The sequence below is a fragment of the Rhipicephalus sanguineus genome, chromosome 11 (genome assembly GCF_013339695.2).
Source record: "Rhipicephalus sanguineus isolate Rsan-2018 chromosome 11, BIME_Rsan_1.4, whole genome shotgun sequence".
In the NCBI taxonomy this organism is placed as follows: Eukaryota; Metazoa; Arthropoda; class Arachnida; order Ixodida; family Ixodidae; genus Rhipicephalus; species Rhipicephalus sanguineus.
The window spans coordinates 2,771,801-2,790,305 of NC_051186.1; the positions used below are offsets into that span (position 1 = coordinate 2,771,801).

The window sequence follows — 18,505 nt, forward strand, 5'->3', positions numbered from 1 at the left end:
TGGAGAAATTACTTAGGCACGAGCTGTCAGCTACGAAATCCTGTAATCACAGAAACTTTAATCATGCACTAGTAGGAATAGCGTCCCGAACTGGCCAGGTCATCAAGGACGTTGCTCATGCTGCGAACCTATAAAAACCATGTGCCACAGTCCACAACCAAGGGCTCTTTTTTTTCTATCACCATGCAAAATTTGTTACCTCAGTGCACTTCTCCTATGATTTTAAATCATTACATCATTCTAACCTATTGGTCTCTGCAGGCTTAAAAAATAGTCAGTCAGAAGCACAGTTTCCTTGCTCGGTGATATTGTTTTTCGTATTGCTCGCGAATCTCGTTAAACAGCTTAAAACGTTAACAGAAATAAGATGTTAGAACGACATTTCTTTAAGAAGATGGGAATAAACTCATATGTGATGTTACGGTAGAGACAGAGTTTCTGATCGGTACGTCAAAAACAATTTGAGACGTTTAAACGTGTCAAAATGTAACATCTTGCTTAGATGGATACCGCGGTACTGTAGCCGCTGCTTTTTATATTACGGAGTCCAACGATACCTGAACTTTACGCAGCGATCATCAACTTAACTTCGTGCCTGCTCCTGTCATTGTCTTCTCGCCTGATTGTCTCATTATTATGAAAAAAAAAACTGTTGTACAAATGAAATAGCTCAATGAAAGCTCTCATTCTTCATACAATATAATGTGAGATTACATCAATTTTAGCCTTGTTACGTACATCTAATTTATTTCATACAATTTAAAACAAACAGTAAACTGCCCTCTAGTCATTCGTGGGTTCTCCAAGAATAAAAAAAATCACAGCATATCCACGGAGTGAATGATGATGAGTGGGCAAAGCTGCGGAGGTTCATCGGTAAACCGTGAATCTTCCGTGAATTCTGCCCAGTACATCATCACCGACGTGAGATCGGGCGCGTTTATACTAAAGGTTCGATGAGTTATGACGACTTGCAGCGCACTTTAATTTTACATGTACGCTGTGAATTTTCATTGTTTAGAAAACCATTGCTTAGAAAACATCTGGCGTCTTTCGTTAGGCAGCTGGCGTCTTTTCGTTTTGCTTTAGAAACATCTGGCGTTCTTTCGTTTTGCTTTTACAAAACATCTGGCGTCTTTTGTTGGTTTATTTCATCAATCAACGGCGTTTTGAACAAAATTTTTATTGTTTAATCACGCACAGGAGAAATCTCACCAGGCACTACCTTGGAGGTAAAGAATGGCTGCTAATGGGAATGAGAGACAGAAGAAGTCGGCTTTTAGCTAACGCTGCGATTTTTTTATTGTTCAACAACGCACAGGAAAAATCTCCCACCGGCACCACCTTGCAGGTCAAAGCGTAAGACTGGTTACATACTACGCTACGAGGGACGAACGGGTGCCGCTATAAGGAGCTTCGCCCCTAAAAGAACATGGTTTATCGCTCCGTCATAGGAATCGGTGTAACACGTATCTGAAACGTGTCTTTACAAAAGTACAATGTTCATTCTACATCGATAAATGAGAGCTTACACAATGTCTGTTAGTGTTTGGGGGCTGTAGCCCCGCTTGATGTGGACGCATCTACGTTGACGCCTGGTGGCACATCTCCATACCGACCACTAACGTCAATGATCAAGATTAAACCTTTGTGCTAGCTGAAGTTCTTAACATAAACCCGGACACAGCGTACAGTGAAACCCGCGCCAGGATGGCATCAACAAGGAAATGATCAATAGTGCTCGATATACGCTCACGGAGAGCGTCGTCATTCGATCAGAAACGGCAAGGTGTGCGCTCTACAATAATTGGGTAACCCAGAGCCGTATACACGGCTCTGGGGTAACCTATACTCGCAGACAACTTGTCTTGGCAATGAAGGGAAAGCTACGGGGGCGGAGCGTCTGCACATGTACTGCTACGTGAAGTAGTCCGCTCTGGCGCGCGTCTCGTAACGCCGTGGAAAGTGATGGCTAGCGTTGCATTTCGACACAAACGCTGCTTAGCGTCTAAGGTACGGGTAAAAGGCGCGGCTTTTTCACGCACGCAAAAACGCAAAGTGACAACGTATAAAGTAAAAGAAATACAAATATCTCGCTTGTGTGTGCTGCGTTCCGTCTACATGCCATTGAAAATGAAGGAGTATCTTATATGTCTCACGCAGAAAATACGGACGCAATTATGGGACTACACTCATTAGCGGTAGGATACATGTATTGTGGCTCTGTAGCTTTCGCTTCATTGCCAAGAAACGTTGTCCGCGAGTACACACTTCTCATGTATACACTACCACACAGCGCTTCAGGAACGCGAGAGGCAGAGCTCGTACCTTGAGCCGTGAACGCGCGAAGGCGTCCCGCAGCCCGCTGGCGTGTCTCACTGAAATGAAGCACTCACTCAAACTTTACTGAAACGAAATTGAGTGGAAATCGAGGAGCCAACCTGTGCGGCGCGGAGTAGGGCACTCGTAGCCAGCGTCGAACGAAGGAACGCTGGCATCGAGGCTCCCTAGCGCTGAGACAACAGAAGCGCCTGCTGCCGGCGCTCGTTAGTGTCATGATGCAGTACTTCAGCACGGCGGCACCGCCTCACGACGCCAACAACGTCACCATGAAAGGGATAAGTTGTGAAAGATATAAGGCGCGGTTGTAAAGGCTCATGCATGAGCGTCCGTGGCGCAGTATGAATATTCGTGAAGATGCTCCTCCCCTTTATTCCACATGTTTGATGCGGACCTACAATTTCTTTTATTACGCCCTGTAACCTACGTGCAATTATTTTCATAAAGATTTTGTAATCTACATTGGTTAGACTGATTGGTCGATAAGCGGAAACCAGCGAGGTGCGTACTAGAATGCAGCGATGTCATGAACTCTCCGGTTGCGATGCTTCAGGTTGATTTGGAGAAAGCCTTCGATCGCGTTCCGCATGACTTGCTCATAGCAGTCTTAGAGCACGTGAACGTTGGTAAAGTGATAACAGAAGCCGTTAAGATGGCATATACACGATGTACTACTCGCCTGATAGTTAACAAAGAGGTAGGAAAGTCTATAGAATTGCAGCGCTCTGTACGCCAAGGGTGCCCGCTCTCTCCTCTCCTTTTCTGCATATTCATTGAAAGCTTTTGTCTCAGTATATTGAACAGTAACGCAATTCAAGGATTCAGGCTTCATGCATGTGAAGTGCGGCTACTGGCGTATGCTGATGACATAGCGATTTTTTGTACAAACCTCGAAAGTATTGCAGAAGCAGTTAACATCGTAAAACGCTTTTGTGAGGTTAGTGGAAGCGCAGTGAATTGGGGAAAATGTCTTGGTTTCTGGCATGGAGATTGGGAGCTCACGCCAAATTATTTCATGAACGTCCAGTGGCTCACAACACCGGTTAAGTATTTAGGCATTCCTCTCGAAAATTACAGCGACAGTGAACCTTATTGGCACGGGCAGACATCTCAAATCCGAGAAAAAGCAGAAAAATGGAAGGCCAAGGATTTATCCATTTTTGCACGCGCTACCATTTGTAACGTGTTCTTCATTACAAAATTGTGGTACGTGTTGCAAGTACTTCATTGCTCTCGAGTCAACCTTCAAAAACTTCATCGTATTTTTGCCGTCTTTATTTGGGGTTCCACCTGGGAGAAGACTACTAGGACGAATCTTTTTCGACGTGTGCGTGACGGTGGTTTGGGTTTGTCGCATTTGTTTCTGCGACAGCTTGTAAATCGCTTCTTGTACCTTCGTGACGTTCAAGACCCGTTTTTGCGCACGGTCTGCCAAGTGCGGTTGGCCAATGCTTTGCCTGAGTTTGTAGTGTCTTCTGTTAGGTTGAAAGGTCGAACACAAGGTTACTTTAAAGAGATTATCGAGTCATTTCGCTTCCTCAAGGCACGATTTTCTATTGAATATTTAGGCACTGTGTCCCGTAAAAAGTTATATAAAGACTTATGTGATGTTGTTCTCCCCATTCCCTTGTACCGCTCTCAGTACTGTGGTGGAAAATGGAGCAAAGTGCTAAAACGCGTAAAAGGCATGCCTGTGCGTCCGGGGGTTAAGACTTTCTTCTTTAAGCTTCATGCTGGTGTCTTGCCAGTTAAGACGTGGTTGTCTGAAAAGGGGTTGTTCGTTCCGTGGGGTGACCAGTGCTTTTTATGTCGCAAACCAGAAACCATTGAGCATGTCTTTCTGGAATGCTGGGACGGGGTGTTCTTCTGGGACGTCCTGCAAAGGACACTAAAGAAAGATTTCCCATTGGACGCACAGGGCATAAGGTATTTGATGATTGAAAATGATGATGGATTTCCTTATGATATCACAATGTTATTGGCGCTTTACAGCATTTGGAGGTCCCGAATGGCTGTACGTAACGCTGATGTTGACGCTCGGCGAGCCATAGATTACTTTTGTGAGACGCTGACTTCGTTTCTTGAATTGCAAAAAATGCAAAAGGATGTACCCGATTGGGTACCTCGCATGGAATTGCTGTTGCACATGAAACAATTGTAGACAGGATGTACTCTCTTCTCACGGTTGAAAACTGAAGCCCTGCAATAAAGACAAAAAAAAAAAAAAGTCCGTGGCGCAGTGGTTAAAGCGCCCCACTCCCATCGTCGCGGACCCAGAGGTCGTGGGTTCGACTCCCACTTCACCCAACTTAACGAAATTTTTGCTGCTGTCTTTCTTTGTTATCTGTTCGTCTGCATTTTACCGACGTAACATCCTTGACGGAAATTATGTCAGTGAAGTCTTGGCGGAACCCGGTATAAGACACTTTTGAGTTAATACATTCCTGCCCTGGTCTAACTCCAATCCGCTTTTACCTTCTTGCCGTGTTTCCAAAGGGACATGGGAAAGTCGGTTTAAGCTACGCATTTAGGAGTGAAACGCGAGCGCATTTCGGGCCACGTTCCCATCGCCTTCTCATTATTTGCCGTGGTTCACTTCTTGAAGGACACCTTAACCGTGCCGTGAGGAATGCAACATCAGTGCGCGTGACATTAGACGCCGTGAACTCGATTAGGGCGTACATGCAAGTACAGTTGCCGAGTACCCACTGCGTTATATTTCACCATTTTACGACGTAACGAAGTGCCCATTACAAGCCTATTAGGCAATGCCCGCGCCTAAACAGCTGCACACTTTGCTGATGATTATGACGATGAATTATGGCTGAGCCTTTTGCAATGGGTGGGAAGCTTTAGACAGCTAACTCGTCAAGCAGTTCACTTAGTGTGAGGCCTAATGCACTTCACGAATGTACCAGGCAATACTACGCCTGTTACAGTGGCTTCTCGCCCGGGATTTTAGATGCGAAGTATCTTATGGCGGAGTTCAATCCGGTGGTGGTGGTGTGCAGCGTGACCACACTTACTGCGCATGCGCATACCCTCTCCACTTTACCCCTCTCTATTCTCCCTCTCCACTTTCCCTCTCCCCTCCCCCTCTCTACCTCCCTTCTCACCTCCCCCTTTCGACTCTTCCTCTGAAACGCGGGCTAGACATGCCGAAATTCTCTCCTGCGCAACGCCGCGATGAGCACCAGCGCATGCGCGTACCCTCCCCCTCTCTCTCCTCTCCTACGCTGCCCCCCTCTCGCACGCCTGCCGACGGCGTTCCCCGTTCGTCCTGTGAGAATTAACGGCCAGGCTTGAGGGCAGACACGACGCGCGTAGTGTTCCTCTTCGCGTTCCACGACGCGAGGTCGGTAGCATGCCCAGCGAACGCCAACGGAACGCGATCGTGCAAGTGCTCCGGCTTCGCATCGCCTCATGGTCCCCTTTAGCGGGAAATGGTGTAATTTTTTAATCGGGATTTTTCGCTCGCCGACAACGCCGCCGATGCGGACACCGCATTTTCTCAGACACGGCCTCTTCAACGCGATCGCGTTAAAGGGCCCCTCACCAGGTTTGACAATTTTGAGCTAACGAGCGCAATGCATACACTCGGCGTTCACGATCACGTCTGCCAAAATTTGCAACGCTACGCACCGCGGAAATGGGTCAAATTTAAAGGCGAACGCTGCTTGCCCTTCCTCTCGCGGGCGCGCGCTTTAGAGAATGAGGGGATGACGTACATGAGAAAATGGCTCTACGTAGATGGTAGTGCTGTGACGTCGCTCCTCTACGCAGACGACTGTGCTCTGACGTCGCCAACAGCAGCATGTGGCACTGCGATAATTATTTGACACGACATGTGTGGTTTGTGTAATTTGTTGCTTGAATAGATTAATAAAACTTGAGAGAAATAATGAGACACACAAAGGGAATGTGTGCGTCTTTTTCATTTTTTTTTTCGTGAATTGCAGCGAGATGCGGGGCTAATGTGCCTCCCTTTCCCATGCGTTCGTGTTCCCGCGGTTAGCGCATCGAGCAGACGCCAGCCCTGGAAACGAAAGTAATGTTCTGGCGCGTTCAAGCACTCATTATGCTCATTTATTCTACCGCGTCCAAGTAAACGTTAATGCGGCACTGGCTCATGATACCGCCACTCTCGTGGCCGTACAAATGTCTCAACTTTCGTGCCCGTCCCGCAGAAACAGGCAGTACACCACAGAGAACGCCGACAAAACGCCCACGGCCGCTACATAAAAAAAAAAAAAGGTAGCGGCCGTGCAACGCCGCTCGCGTGCTCGGGCTGGCTCGCGCACGTCATGTGCACGTGACCATGCATGCGCATGACGAGTTCATGCGTATGTGTCAAGTGAAGAGGGCAGGGAAGGGATTTGGCTTGCTAAAGCTACACGGGGCAAGTGGCAAGGGTTTGAAACTCGCCTCCTCGCATCGTGGTTTCGCGCCGCTACAAATTATTGTTTTTCTCAGCTCGTAATGAACAGTTTTGAAAAATTCTTGCGGCATACTGCTCTTCATTCGGCACACAACAACTTCCAGCGTCTAACTAAAATTTGCTATGTGGCTTGGTGAGGGGCCCTTTAAAATGTGTATTAATGTTGAAGTTAAAAAATCCCGGCAGTCCCCACGCACTTTGGGAATCGGCGCTATGCGAATCGGTTAGCGAGGAGCTCGCAATAATTTGCATTACGCAAAGACACCGATGCTCCTCGTAACTCTTGGGCACAAAGTGCAGTTGCAGTTTACACAAAGACGCACTTTACCAGGCAAGTGAGCTTCATGGTGACGAGAGAAGGGAAGCTTTTATTGAGAGCAATAAATTCCGACGAAGCCTTCGCACTGCGTACTGCGCGCAGATGGCCGTCACACAGAAGAGAAATCTAAAGTCCTTCTATTTTTCAAAAGTAGCGAAAGGTCTTGATCCAGCCGCCGCGCCCTGCGATAGGTCGGTTGGCGACACGTGACCTTTTCGCCTTCGCGCCCCGCCCAAAGGGTCCAGCGGCGGCAGCGCTGTGCCGGCGATAGGTACGGATCACTGTGTTTTCAAGCGTGAAGTGGGGCGATTTTAGCACGTAGAGAGTACTTCACGCGCCTCTGTCGCACTGTTGTTGCAAACTAGAAGCGTTTATGTACCTGAAGTTGAGTGGACGCAGGAATTCCGCATTTGAATTTAATGTTTGGAGCGTGACGTGCTAGTATGTCGGGTCTCTATGCCTTCGGTTGCCTCCCCGCGCGGAGGAGAGAAAAAAGCTTTTTTTTTTTTCGTTCCTCGCGGTGACAAAAATATATGCTGAAGGAAGGCCCAACAAAATCAGTCGCAAGAAATTTGTGCCCACAGAAAACACCCGGATATGCGAAGTAAGTGATTTTGTAATGGTTATAACTTCAAGCAGCCTTTCGCCTGGCCGGCGTGCTTTTGTTCGTGCATATGCATGAGCATTATCTCAGCAACGCTATTATTTCTTCGGCATTCTTTATGCCGTAGATTTGTGCGCAGTAGTCAATGGGGACCCTTACAAAAAAACTTACAGCCAATCTGCAGAAATTCTACAGACCATGAGTCACCCCTGATTCGGAATGCGGAAAGAAAAGTGAAAGACTTTCTGTCACCCCTTGTCACCTCCCAGTAGGCAATTGGAACACCCTTTCTGCAGAAACCTCTTAGAGTATAAAGAAAATAAGCTTAGTTAAAAATACCGTGTAACCGTGGGAAGACTTCCGAACACTGACAAACACAGTCAAACCAATAATACAGGGGCGTATCCAGAAATTTTTTTCGGGGGGGGGGGGGGGGTTCAACCATACTTTATGTATGTTCGTGCGTGCGTTTGTATGTGTGCGTGTATATATACGCAAGCAAAACTGAAAAATTTCGGGGGGGGTTTGAACCCCCCCAACCCCCCCCCCCCCCCTTGGCTACGCCCCTGCAATAATAGCGCGTACTTTGCGCTACGCAATACAAGAGCGCTAGGTGCCCGATGAAGTTTCCGAAAGTACCAGTACGCTGACTACCTGCCTATTTTATTCGAGCTAGCAAACAAGCACTTTTAACTCACCCAAACACCACCTGTTCTTCAAGTTACGCTGAATGTCAAAATATGCAAAGAAAAAAAAAATGCCCTGCATGACTGCTGCTGTGGGGAACCCGCTTGGAACCTGCTTCGGAAACGCACGCGTTTTATTTCAATATTTAACGTGCTCCGTGCTCGTTAACGTTATTTTCCCTGTAGTTTGATAACTGATGAGTATCTTAAGCCACAAATATTAATAATTTAGCGGTTCAAGCGAGCACCGAGTGCGGTTTCAGGCGCCAGCAATATGCACGGGAGCGAGCGGCGCGTCGTCTGCTATCGCTGCTCCTTGGACCCCTCGAGAGGGCGCGCGTGTAGTTGTCGCTACCTTTATGAATATAGGGACCTTAGAGAAATCGACGCTACTGCGCCATCACGTGCGTATTGACACGCCTGGTACCGCCTTTTTTACTTTCTTGTGGCGCGCTTTATTGCTCGGCGCAGGCCGCGCTTCAGCTTTCATACTGCTTCGCGAATGATGCCGACTGTTCTACAAACATTGCATGCCCGATGCGTATGTTCAAGTGCCTTCCAAATTGTGCGCGAGTATAGGTGATGACATTAGATTGTACCGTGACGCATGAATAAAAAGCTGACGCATTTCGCCTTTCGCCGCCGATCAGATTAGGGGCGAAGCACCTTAAGGCCGAGGCATGTCCGTCCGTGTGGCGTTCGTTTCCGTGTCCATGCTTACACACCTACTCGCCCACTCGTCATGACTCACTTCGTGGAGATGCGTGGATTTTTTTCGACTACCCACGACTGCACTCGCCGCTATCGCTTTGCATTGTGATTCGCTTGCTTTTCTGGGCACAGCGATGCCCATAAACAGCTCGACTTTGAACGCTTTGGATTCTGCGTCCTTCGTCACGGCCACGAGACAATATCATCAACATCTTTCGTTGGCGCATTCTTGCGGGGTCGAGCAATGCTAGAAGGCGTCATGGCAGTGCGTATGAATGCAGTGGTATCACAAAGGATAGACAACACTACATGGCTGTGACCGAAATTTGGCGACGCTAGCCGATAGAGAATCGGCATTAGTCAGTGCTTGTCGACACTGGCAACTGTCAGTGAGCGCTAATTGCGAAATACCCTACATTATCTAGTGCTTGCCACTAGTAACTACCAATAGCGAAAATTAATGTGCACTATAGCCGACACTACCTGGAAGTAAGCCAACATTAGCGAATAATTAGGCAGCACCATTTAGCATTAGCACGTTCTAGGCAATGTGAACGCTACCCGACAGTTAACTGGCATTAGCCAGTGCAAGCCCATTATTGCCAGAACTAGACAACTTATACTGAACATTAGCAGCGTTTTCCAGTGCTAGTGAACAGAGCCAGCACTAACAAGCACTAGGCAGCACTAGTCGACGGCTAGTGAACATTAACCCCTGCGAGCAAAAATTGTCATGTACAGTGCCGTCCACTCTTGGTACGAACGCGGCGCCGTGTGGCTGCGTAGGGTGCCTCGATGTGCGCGCACATCGAGGCACCCTATGGCTGCGCTCCGCGGGGCGCCAGCGCTATCGGTGCAGCCGCGCATCGGAGCTAATCGGCACAGGCGCACAAGAGCTTGGAGGCGGGGCTTCGTTTCAATTGAAAAGCGCGGGAGCGCGCCGTGTGTGTTTTCCCGTGGCGCGTGCCCTAGCGAGCACTGCGCCAAAATACGCGGGGTTGTTAAACAGCCCGCTAACACTATGCACCTTTAAAACACTATCCAAAATCAGACCAACCAGTGTTGGTTCTTAACTTGTAACGTATTTACTCGTAATCTTGCCTATGCGCTACATGTCCTGCCCATGGCCTCCCTCTTCATGATTTCGACTGTCATTAACACTTACGCGTTTGTTTCCTGGCCCACTCTGCTCTCTTCTTGTCCCCAAAGGTTGCACCTATCACTTTCTTTCCATTGCTCGCTGCGTCGTCCTTAATTTAAGTTGAACCGTACTTGTAAGCCGCCAGGCTTTTGCTCTGGGGGTCAGTTCTGGTAAGATGCTGCTGTTAAATGCCTTTCTCTTGAACGACAGTAGCAAACTACCATTCGTGATTTGAGAGTGCCTGCCGAATGTGCTCCAGAAAGTTAGGTGGGCAGATGAGATTAAGTAGTTTCCGGGTATAACGTGGGGGCAGCAAGCACAAGACAGGGTTCATTGGCGGAACATGGAAGAGGCCTTTGTCCTGCTGTTGGCGCAGTCAGGCTAATACTGCTGCGGATGATGACGATGATGATGATTATGACACTACAAGTGTTCTGTGTACGGTAAATGTCTTCTATCTGATGTCATTTAGATGATGTCATGCTTATATAGACATACAAGCTCAACAGACAACTGCAGTTTTATTTTATCGTATGTGCTATTTATGTCTTGTCATTCGTGTGATCACATACCATTTATTATCGCATGTTTTTCATTCATGCAGCATAATGTTGTATATACCATGGCAATCAAACGACAACGACGGCTGTAAAATGTATCCGTCAGGTCATCTGCTTCATTTATGTCTTCATATAGACAACATGGCGGTTATGAATATGAGGATCCATGCCGTCACCTGTCACTAATGTTTTTTGCGCGAGCATATAATGTGCGTATCATGAGCATATCACGTGATCTCTCTGCTTTTTTTTTACGAGCTGGCAGCTGACCTATAATCTCGTCAGGTAGTAGCCCATTCGAGGGATTGTTGGGCAGCTACGAGCTCTTTAACAGAAAAAGATGACGTGCTACTGCTACGTGACGCCAGCAGGCAGAAAAAGAGAATTCTACACTCGCCGTCATGGCTACGAGCGGCGTTTATTAACACTCCCAGGTTTAAATGCACAGATATAGCCAATAATGTGGACGGGAGGATGACAGCCGCCCGTAGGTGAATTGGTAGAGCATCAGACGCGTTATTCGAAGGTTGCAGGTTCGGTCGCTGCCGGCGGCAAAATATCTTTTCGTCCACTTTGATTTCTTCACATTATATCACAATTACTACAAATACCATTCCATATAGTTTCCTTGTCTTGATTGCCTATTAGTTCTCATTATAGTGTCTAACATAGAAAAACGAAAAACGAGCCCTTAATGCTCTCCTTATTTCTCTCAAACACAGAGCGAGTACGGGCTTGCTAAAAATGTCACTCATGACTTAGAGTGCAGTAGTTCGGGTCGACGCAGGCTCACCCTGCAAAGGAAGAGTCGGGAGACTTCAGGTAGTCGACGTGACGTGTCCAGGAGGTGGGCGACGCGAAGAAAGAGGGCTTCGATGAGGTCACTGCTAGCTTGCTATGCGTGTCGAGGAGCCCGGAGCGTTGTTGACTTGAAGCTTGAAGGCACAGAAGGCTAACGGCCACATGAAACGCTTAGCTTCAACTCGTGGACACACAGCCGTGCTCGACGCTCAGGCCTGGTAACCCGACTGTGTCGAACGCCCAGCAGCAGCATCTGCCCTCTTCTTTTAAGGGGTATTCAGACGGAGGAGAAATGCTCGGGGGGTAAAGGCGGAGCCTAGTGACGTCAACTCGCGAGGAGAAGTCGCCACAAATGCCCCCCACTCACACGGACGGGGCGAACGGAGGGGGAGACCAGTGTTACCAGACTACTCCTGTGGCTTGTACCGCCCGTTTCACCAGCTGCTGACGACGATGACCCCAGCTACAGATGACCCCAACTGCAGACTGGACACCCACTGCCGCTCTCTGCAGGAGCAAGTGCAACAATGTGGCCAAACAAGAGCCAGAAATTCCGCCACATCCCCCACCGCCGGGGGATTGTTTGTCCTTTCGGGGAAAACGTCCCCGTCTCCTCCGAGGAGGCGCGGGGGGGTCACGCCCACTCGCTAATCCGTGACGTCGTGGTCACGTGATCCGCAACCCCCCCGTCTCCCCCGAGCATTCCTCCCCCGTCTGAATACCCCTTTAAGTGCGGAGCACTTTAAGTGACTACGAAGCAAGTACACCAACACCCACCATCCCTTTCGCCTTTCAACAGCTACATTAGACCAGCCTCTTTCCAACCTTCCGCACCTAATCAAAATCCCAAATCCAAAATGACTTTCGGGAGTGCTGTTGCGAGCATGGTTTTAATGATGCCAACGTCATTTTCAGGGAAAGCATCATACTTAGGCCGCAGTATAATAGAGGCTGTCCATATCAGGAGAGGGGACAGGGGCGCGTCAGCCAACCCTGTATAAATCTTTCGTACAAGGAGCGTGCAGATCTGCTGTCTACGTGCTGCTGTTTATTTACGTGGCCCTCCGCATGCACCTGATTTAATCCATAATCTACGTCGATAAACGTTAACAGTGATACGTCGCCAATGCTGGACGCTGTTTAAGACCAATTAGGTTTTTAATAACCCAGTCGTGAGTCTGCGCTCGTCTGCCTTTTTTTTCCTTCTTTCGTCGGATCCCGTGTGCTGTACAGTGCTGTACCCACTACGTGTGTGTGAGAGAATGCGCGCACTAATGTGTGTGCCCTTTGTAATGGGTGGCATGCTTTAAACCAGCAGCAGTTACGCGCGTGATACTTTTTCGAAGTTGCGATGCACCCACTACGTGTTCGTAAGGGAATACGCGCAGTAATGTGTGTGCCTTTTGTAATGGGTGGCCGGCTTTAAACCCCTAACTCGTTATGCAGTTCACATGGTGTGACGCCCGACGGCAATATACGCTTGCACCCCGTTTTACTGCGATAATACATCTCGTACTGTGATACCTGTACACAGGACGCGTATTTTTGTGAAGCATTAAAGTTAATTTCAGAGCAGTTCCAAGCAATGGAGTGGCTCTGTGATAGAACACCTGCTTGCCATGCAGACGGTCTGGGTTCGATTCTCACGCTAGCCTAGAATTTTTTGTTATTTATTTTATACAAGATGATGATTTTTCGCTCACAACCAGCGACGCCGACACCGGAATTTCTGCGGAACGAGCTCTTTAACGCTATCGCGTTAATATATAACGAGCAAACTATGTAAGTACCTCTTGCTGTCTACACTGCCTCTCATTCAAGCGACGGCGCATAAATTCAGGCATACACTGGTTGAAACGGAGAGACGCACCCTTTGAGGTAACAAGAAAATTATCACTTACCAGTCGACGTCCTTGTTTTTAGCATTCTTGCAAGATACTTTGGCATTCCCACATGGACAATTCGCAATCACGGACGTGACCACAAGAACGAGTGCCTCGATGCGGAAGGTAGTCATGCTACTTTTCCTTATATGGTCGCCGCAGGACGTGACAAATAGAGCCTTCAGTAACTTAGTGTTACTAATTGCAGAGTACTTATTTTGTCGCTGTGTCAAGCGTACTGCGACAAGGCGCCCTAACCTCTGGACACGGTAGCCATTGCTGCTTCGTAAAAAAAGCTATTTTATATGCATCCGATCGAAGAACTTATCTACGTCGTCGTAAGGGCGAATTAGACATGTGAGGGAAAATGGAAAATTACGTGCGACTATGACGACAAGCGCGACTTTCCGGCATTCTATGGAGTACATCTTTTACATTTGTTAATTTAGGGTCGTTTAAACACAATTGACGCTTCGCGCCCTATAAGTATTTTTATAGAGTTTAACCTCTACATGAAAAAGCGCATCTGCCAGACAAAAGCGCGTAAGGGAAATGCGTTAGTCGACGCTTATCAAGCAACAGCAGTGAAGAAATCGCGAGAAGGGCAAGTCTCTCAGACTCGACCTCTAATCGCGAACAGCAAGCAGCCTTTGTCAAACGAACTCACAAGTTCCGCTCCCTACTTTTGTTTCTGTGGAAAGGGGAATGACCTGATGACTTTCGTGAATCTGTCGAATAAATTTATTAGAAGGTTGCACGACGACAACCCAGAAGCTGAGCTCGCGAAAGTGGTCTAAAATAAATATTTCATTGACGACGGCGTGATAGAAGCAACCCTTACTATTGCCTCAAGAAGTAAGATCGAATAAATTGCTCCTATATACGCGGTATCGCACAATTTTCAGATCAAAGTACAGTCTTTCTAAGATACATGGTCAAAAAATTTAAACTCAGGAGCGCCTTGGCCAGCGATGAGAAGCGTTCAACATGCTGTTGTGTTGGTCAGGCATTGTCATATTCTATATAAACATGTGGCACTTGAGAATTGGTCCAGCTTCTGGTTTCATTATCTGCATTATCAAAATACAAATGGTCGACACTTGCGATAAAGCGGTTCTTCTGTTGTTTAACACCATGAAGCACTTAGCTTTTGTGTATTACCGCATATTGATGCCCGCGTTTCTGTTATAGTGCTCACTTTTCTAAACAAAATATCTTGAAGCAGCACATCCCATTCTGAATACCTTACAAAGCTGTCATCTTGCGCCATTTCAATACCTGCATGTTGCTTCGTGTTTCGTTATCCTTAGTCTTTGGCAGCTTGTAGAAATGTGGAGGGACGCTTGAGCTTCGCCTGAAAGAGTAGAAAGCGATAGCGCCAATCGGGTCCCGTTTACATCGCCTTCTCCATCGCTGACCAGGCTTTCAGTGGAAACCTCAACCGTGTGGCGAGGAAAGAGAAGATTTTGTCGTTTAAGCCATCTTAGAATACATACATTAGAGTAAAAATGTCACGTTTAGAGATATAGGTATAAAAGCAGACAAAGTGAAAGATAATGAAACTATGCCACTATCCCACACTCTTCTATTAGGCGATTAGTTAAAGCAGGAAAGACACGCGACACGGATGCCGATCGAAGATTTGTGATAAAAACACGGGCCAAATACACCGCTATTTTCAGATTGTCTACTTTCTGGACATAAGTTATTTGCTGCAATTCTGAATGTACAGACTGTATTGAGTGATAGCTCGACTGTAAAAGGAGCATTCTGTTGCTTTTCGAGTCATGATTGGATTTCCTCATGAGGCGCAATCTCTTCGGTTGTTCACTGAAGTTCATCAGTTGCTCCTGAGGCATCATGTACTCCAGAGAGCCTTCAATCACATGGAGCACCTGCGACACGTATTACATGGTGAATCACTTATTCACCGGCTGTTTCAGCGCCAGTTCTCGCGCACGAAGCGACGGCGGCAATGTGTAGTATGCAGCTGCTAGAAATGAAGCTATCATTTCCTTAAATAATGAGTTATCGTTAATTTCGGACTCCAATAAAAATATTCATTGAGCACACGTGAGCTGCCACTGCGTAAGAACACAACAAATTTCAATTTGACATTTATGTTTCGATTCCTGAAATAGTGAAAAAGTCCGTGGTTGAACTAGCGCAATCGGAATGGCGCGAACAATTAGAAATATTTCGAAATTATGTCACAGTATCGACGGAAGCATTTGCAAGCGGTGTCGCCGCGCTGCTACAGCGGTTACGGTGCTGGGCTGCTGCCCCGAAGGTCGCGAATTCGATCCCGCCAGCGGCGATTGAGTTTCGATGGAGGTGAAATGCTAGAAGCCCGTGGAATAATATTTAGGTTCATGTTTATGAACCCCAGGTTGTCGACAATATCAGCAGCCCTCCACTACCGTGTCTGCCATAGCCTGAGTGGCTTCAGGACGTTCAGCCTCATAAACTAACCAACCAACTATGCTTTCGCGGCTAAGGTGTTAAGGAAACGTCTACGGCTATGTTGGCCTGACCACAACGAGCTCACTGTTAGTCAAAGAATAGACCCCGGCCGGACTGGCGAGGCGCTTCTCCAGTTGGCTGGTGAATAGACAAAACTAAGTCCACATAAAAACCGGGAATCGGCTTAGAAACCAACTCTAATTGGGACGCCAATTGTAAGGGTCACAAAAGTTCTACATTCTATTAATGTATTTGCTGCTGTTGCCGGTGTGGGCATTTTTGGCTAATACCAACTATGGTATGGTGGCCGTCAAACGCACTAACCTTATCGTGTTCCCACGCAAAAAACACCTAGTCTGGAGCATATTGGTTATCCTTAAAGAAAATGTAGCGGACAGCTGGTTTAGTTAGATTTAAGACGTTGAATAACGACCTCTTAAAAGTAAAGGAACAAACAGGAAAAGAGGAACAGGAAACAACGGGCAGGGCGCTGGTCTTTCACTTTGGCCATATACCTTAGCGTTTAAAAAGAGGAAAGAAGTACGAGGTGGGATAAGCAAGCTTAATTAGAAGACTATCGAAAGCCTGAAGAGTGATAATTTGGCTCTCCTAGTGGATGGTAAAGAAGGTGTATTTGTGATGATGTCCCCTGCAATCAACAAAGAGAGTCCGCACAATGCAATCAGGAAATGTTTCCCTCATGCCTAAGGTGTTTTTGGCCCGTGGGAAATACAATTGTTTTACCCAACCATTCGCCTTCGTTCTCTCGTTCATTCCTTTATTTATTCTCAAGTGCTCAAAATGCGTGAAAGTCTCAAGATCTGACAGTTCACTGTCTAGTTGGAAAGCCCATCTGGTGCTCATATAGAGGGTCTCAGACAGTCATCGGCCCTCCAGTTGACCTGCGGGTGTAAGAACCTGGCGTGTTTGATGCGCGACGATAATTCCAAGCCACATGGCATGACGATTTACCGAAAGTCTCCAAGGCGGACGAAGGTTGAAGAGAGGCAAACATGGCCATCCTCCAGACCACCCATTTTGCAGCACGAAGCTGCCAAGGAAGTTCGCACGGACTCCCTGTAGCCCTGTTCTACAAAACAGACGGATCACGACTTTTTAAATACCAAGCGTTTCTAGCGAACCGAAGGCGCTTTGATCGCATCTATCTATCTATCTATCTATCTATCTATCTATCTATCTATCTATCTATCTATCTATCTATCTATCTATCTATCTATCTATCTATCTATCTATCTATCTATCTATCTATCTATCTATCTATCTATCTATCTATCTATCTATCTATCTATCTATCTATCTATCTATCTATCTATCTATCTATCTATCTATCTATCTATCGACGACTCGGAGCTCTCGTGGACGTTTGATTAACTTCATATTACGGCACGACACGAGTGTATGGTGAACATGAATGACGCTTCACATGGATATCATTTCTTGCATGTGATGCGCGTCATCAAGTTCAGAAGGGTTGCGGATCGGGCGAGTTGGTCATGTATGAACGTAGCGTGTATTAGCGCGGTACATGAGAGAAAGGAACACTACCAAGACGTAGAAATAGGATTAGAGCCTACCTATCTCTACGTCTGTGCCGTGTTCCTTTCTTTTATGTGCCGCGCTAATACACGCGGCGTGATGAAGTCCTTTAAAAGGTCACGTTGCTCTCGTGTTCGTTTCATTAACCTCGTATATACCACAATTCGCGAGACACGACGAGTGCATGACGACCGGGAATGACAGCTCATGGCACAGATGACAAGCTCTCGGACTCAGGTCGCTGTTTCATCGACGTGATATATAACAATATTGGGTACATATCATGTTAAAGTAAGTGCGTGGCGAACATGAATGACAGGTAGTGACATAAATGCGTGCGTCAAGGAGCACATGTCACGATACGCAGATTGCACGGACAACGTCGTCTACGAAATTACTCTGAAGTGCAGCCGCTTATGGACAAACCGGTAGCTGCTTAAGCCACCGTCTTACGAAGCATGCTAGTGTTATCATGTCGTCGACAAGCAGCACCTTCGAAGCACATTGCTCTTCTTGCGGCTGCGCTCCACTCTTCCATGACTCTCTGGCCCGCACGCGTTATTGCAATCGGATAAAGCGCAAAATCTACGAAGCGTTTACAATCTACAATAAAGAGAACGCCTATGTAGTGAACTCTCAAGTGACCTCCTTGAAAGTGAGATTACGTTCTTGTCGGGCTCATTTGCGTTGCCTTGACACATGGCGCTCGATGTAGTGCAGTTGCCATATCACCATTTTCTTAATATGTCCATAACATGAGTCATTCTGTTTTTTACGACCAGTTTACAGCGGAGCTGCTGTGGTTTTCGTTATGCCGTTACGCGTTCGCAAAAACTATCATCATCATGAATGGTCACTAACTTTTGAGCGCGTGCAACGTAATAACTCTCCGACGTTCTTCCGTTGCGTCGATTTGTGAGTCGTGGGATGCAAGAACTCGGATGGGCGAGAGAAGGAGGACAGAGAAAGAGAGAAACAAAAAGAGAGAAAGAGACAGAAAGA

At 47.1% G+C, this 18,505-nt stretch overlaps 1 protein-coding gene across 2 annotated transcripts in view; it reads right to left on the reverse strand.

Moving 5' to 3' along the window:
* The window catches only part of LOC119373229 (plancitoxin-1), a 55,270-nt gene extending 41,514 nt beyond the window's left edge, over window positions 1-13,756 (reverse strand). The window contains exon 1 of one of the 2 annotated variants that reach the window (XM_037643239.2): window positions 13,502-13,756. In XM_037643239.2, coding sequence (XP_037499167.1) covers window positions 13,502-13,617 — 116 coding nt within the window. In that variant the 5' untranslated portion in view covers window positions 13,618-13,756. The remainder of the gene's footprint in view (window positions 1-13,501) is intronic. The other variant, XM_037643238.2, reaches the window with a different exon arrangement.
* Window positions 13,757-18,505: the final 4,749 nt, after the last annotated feature.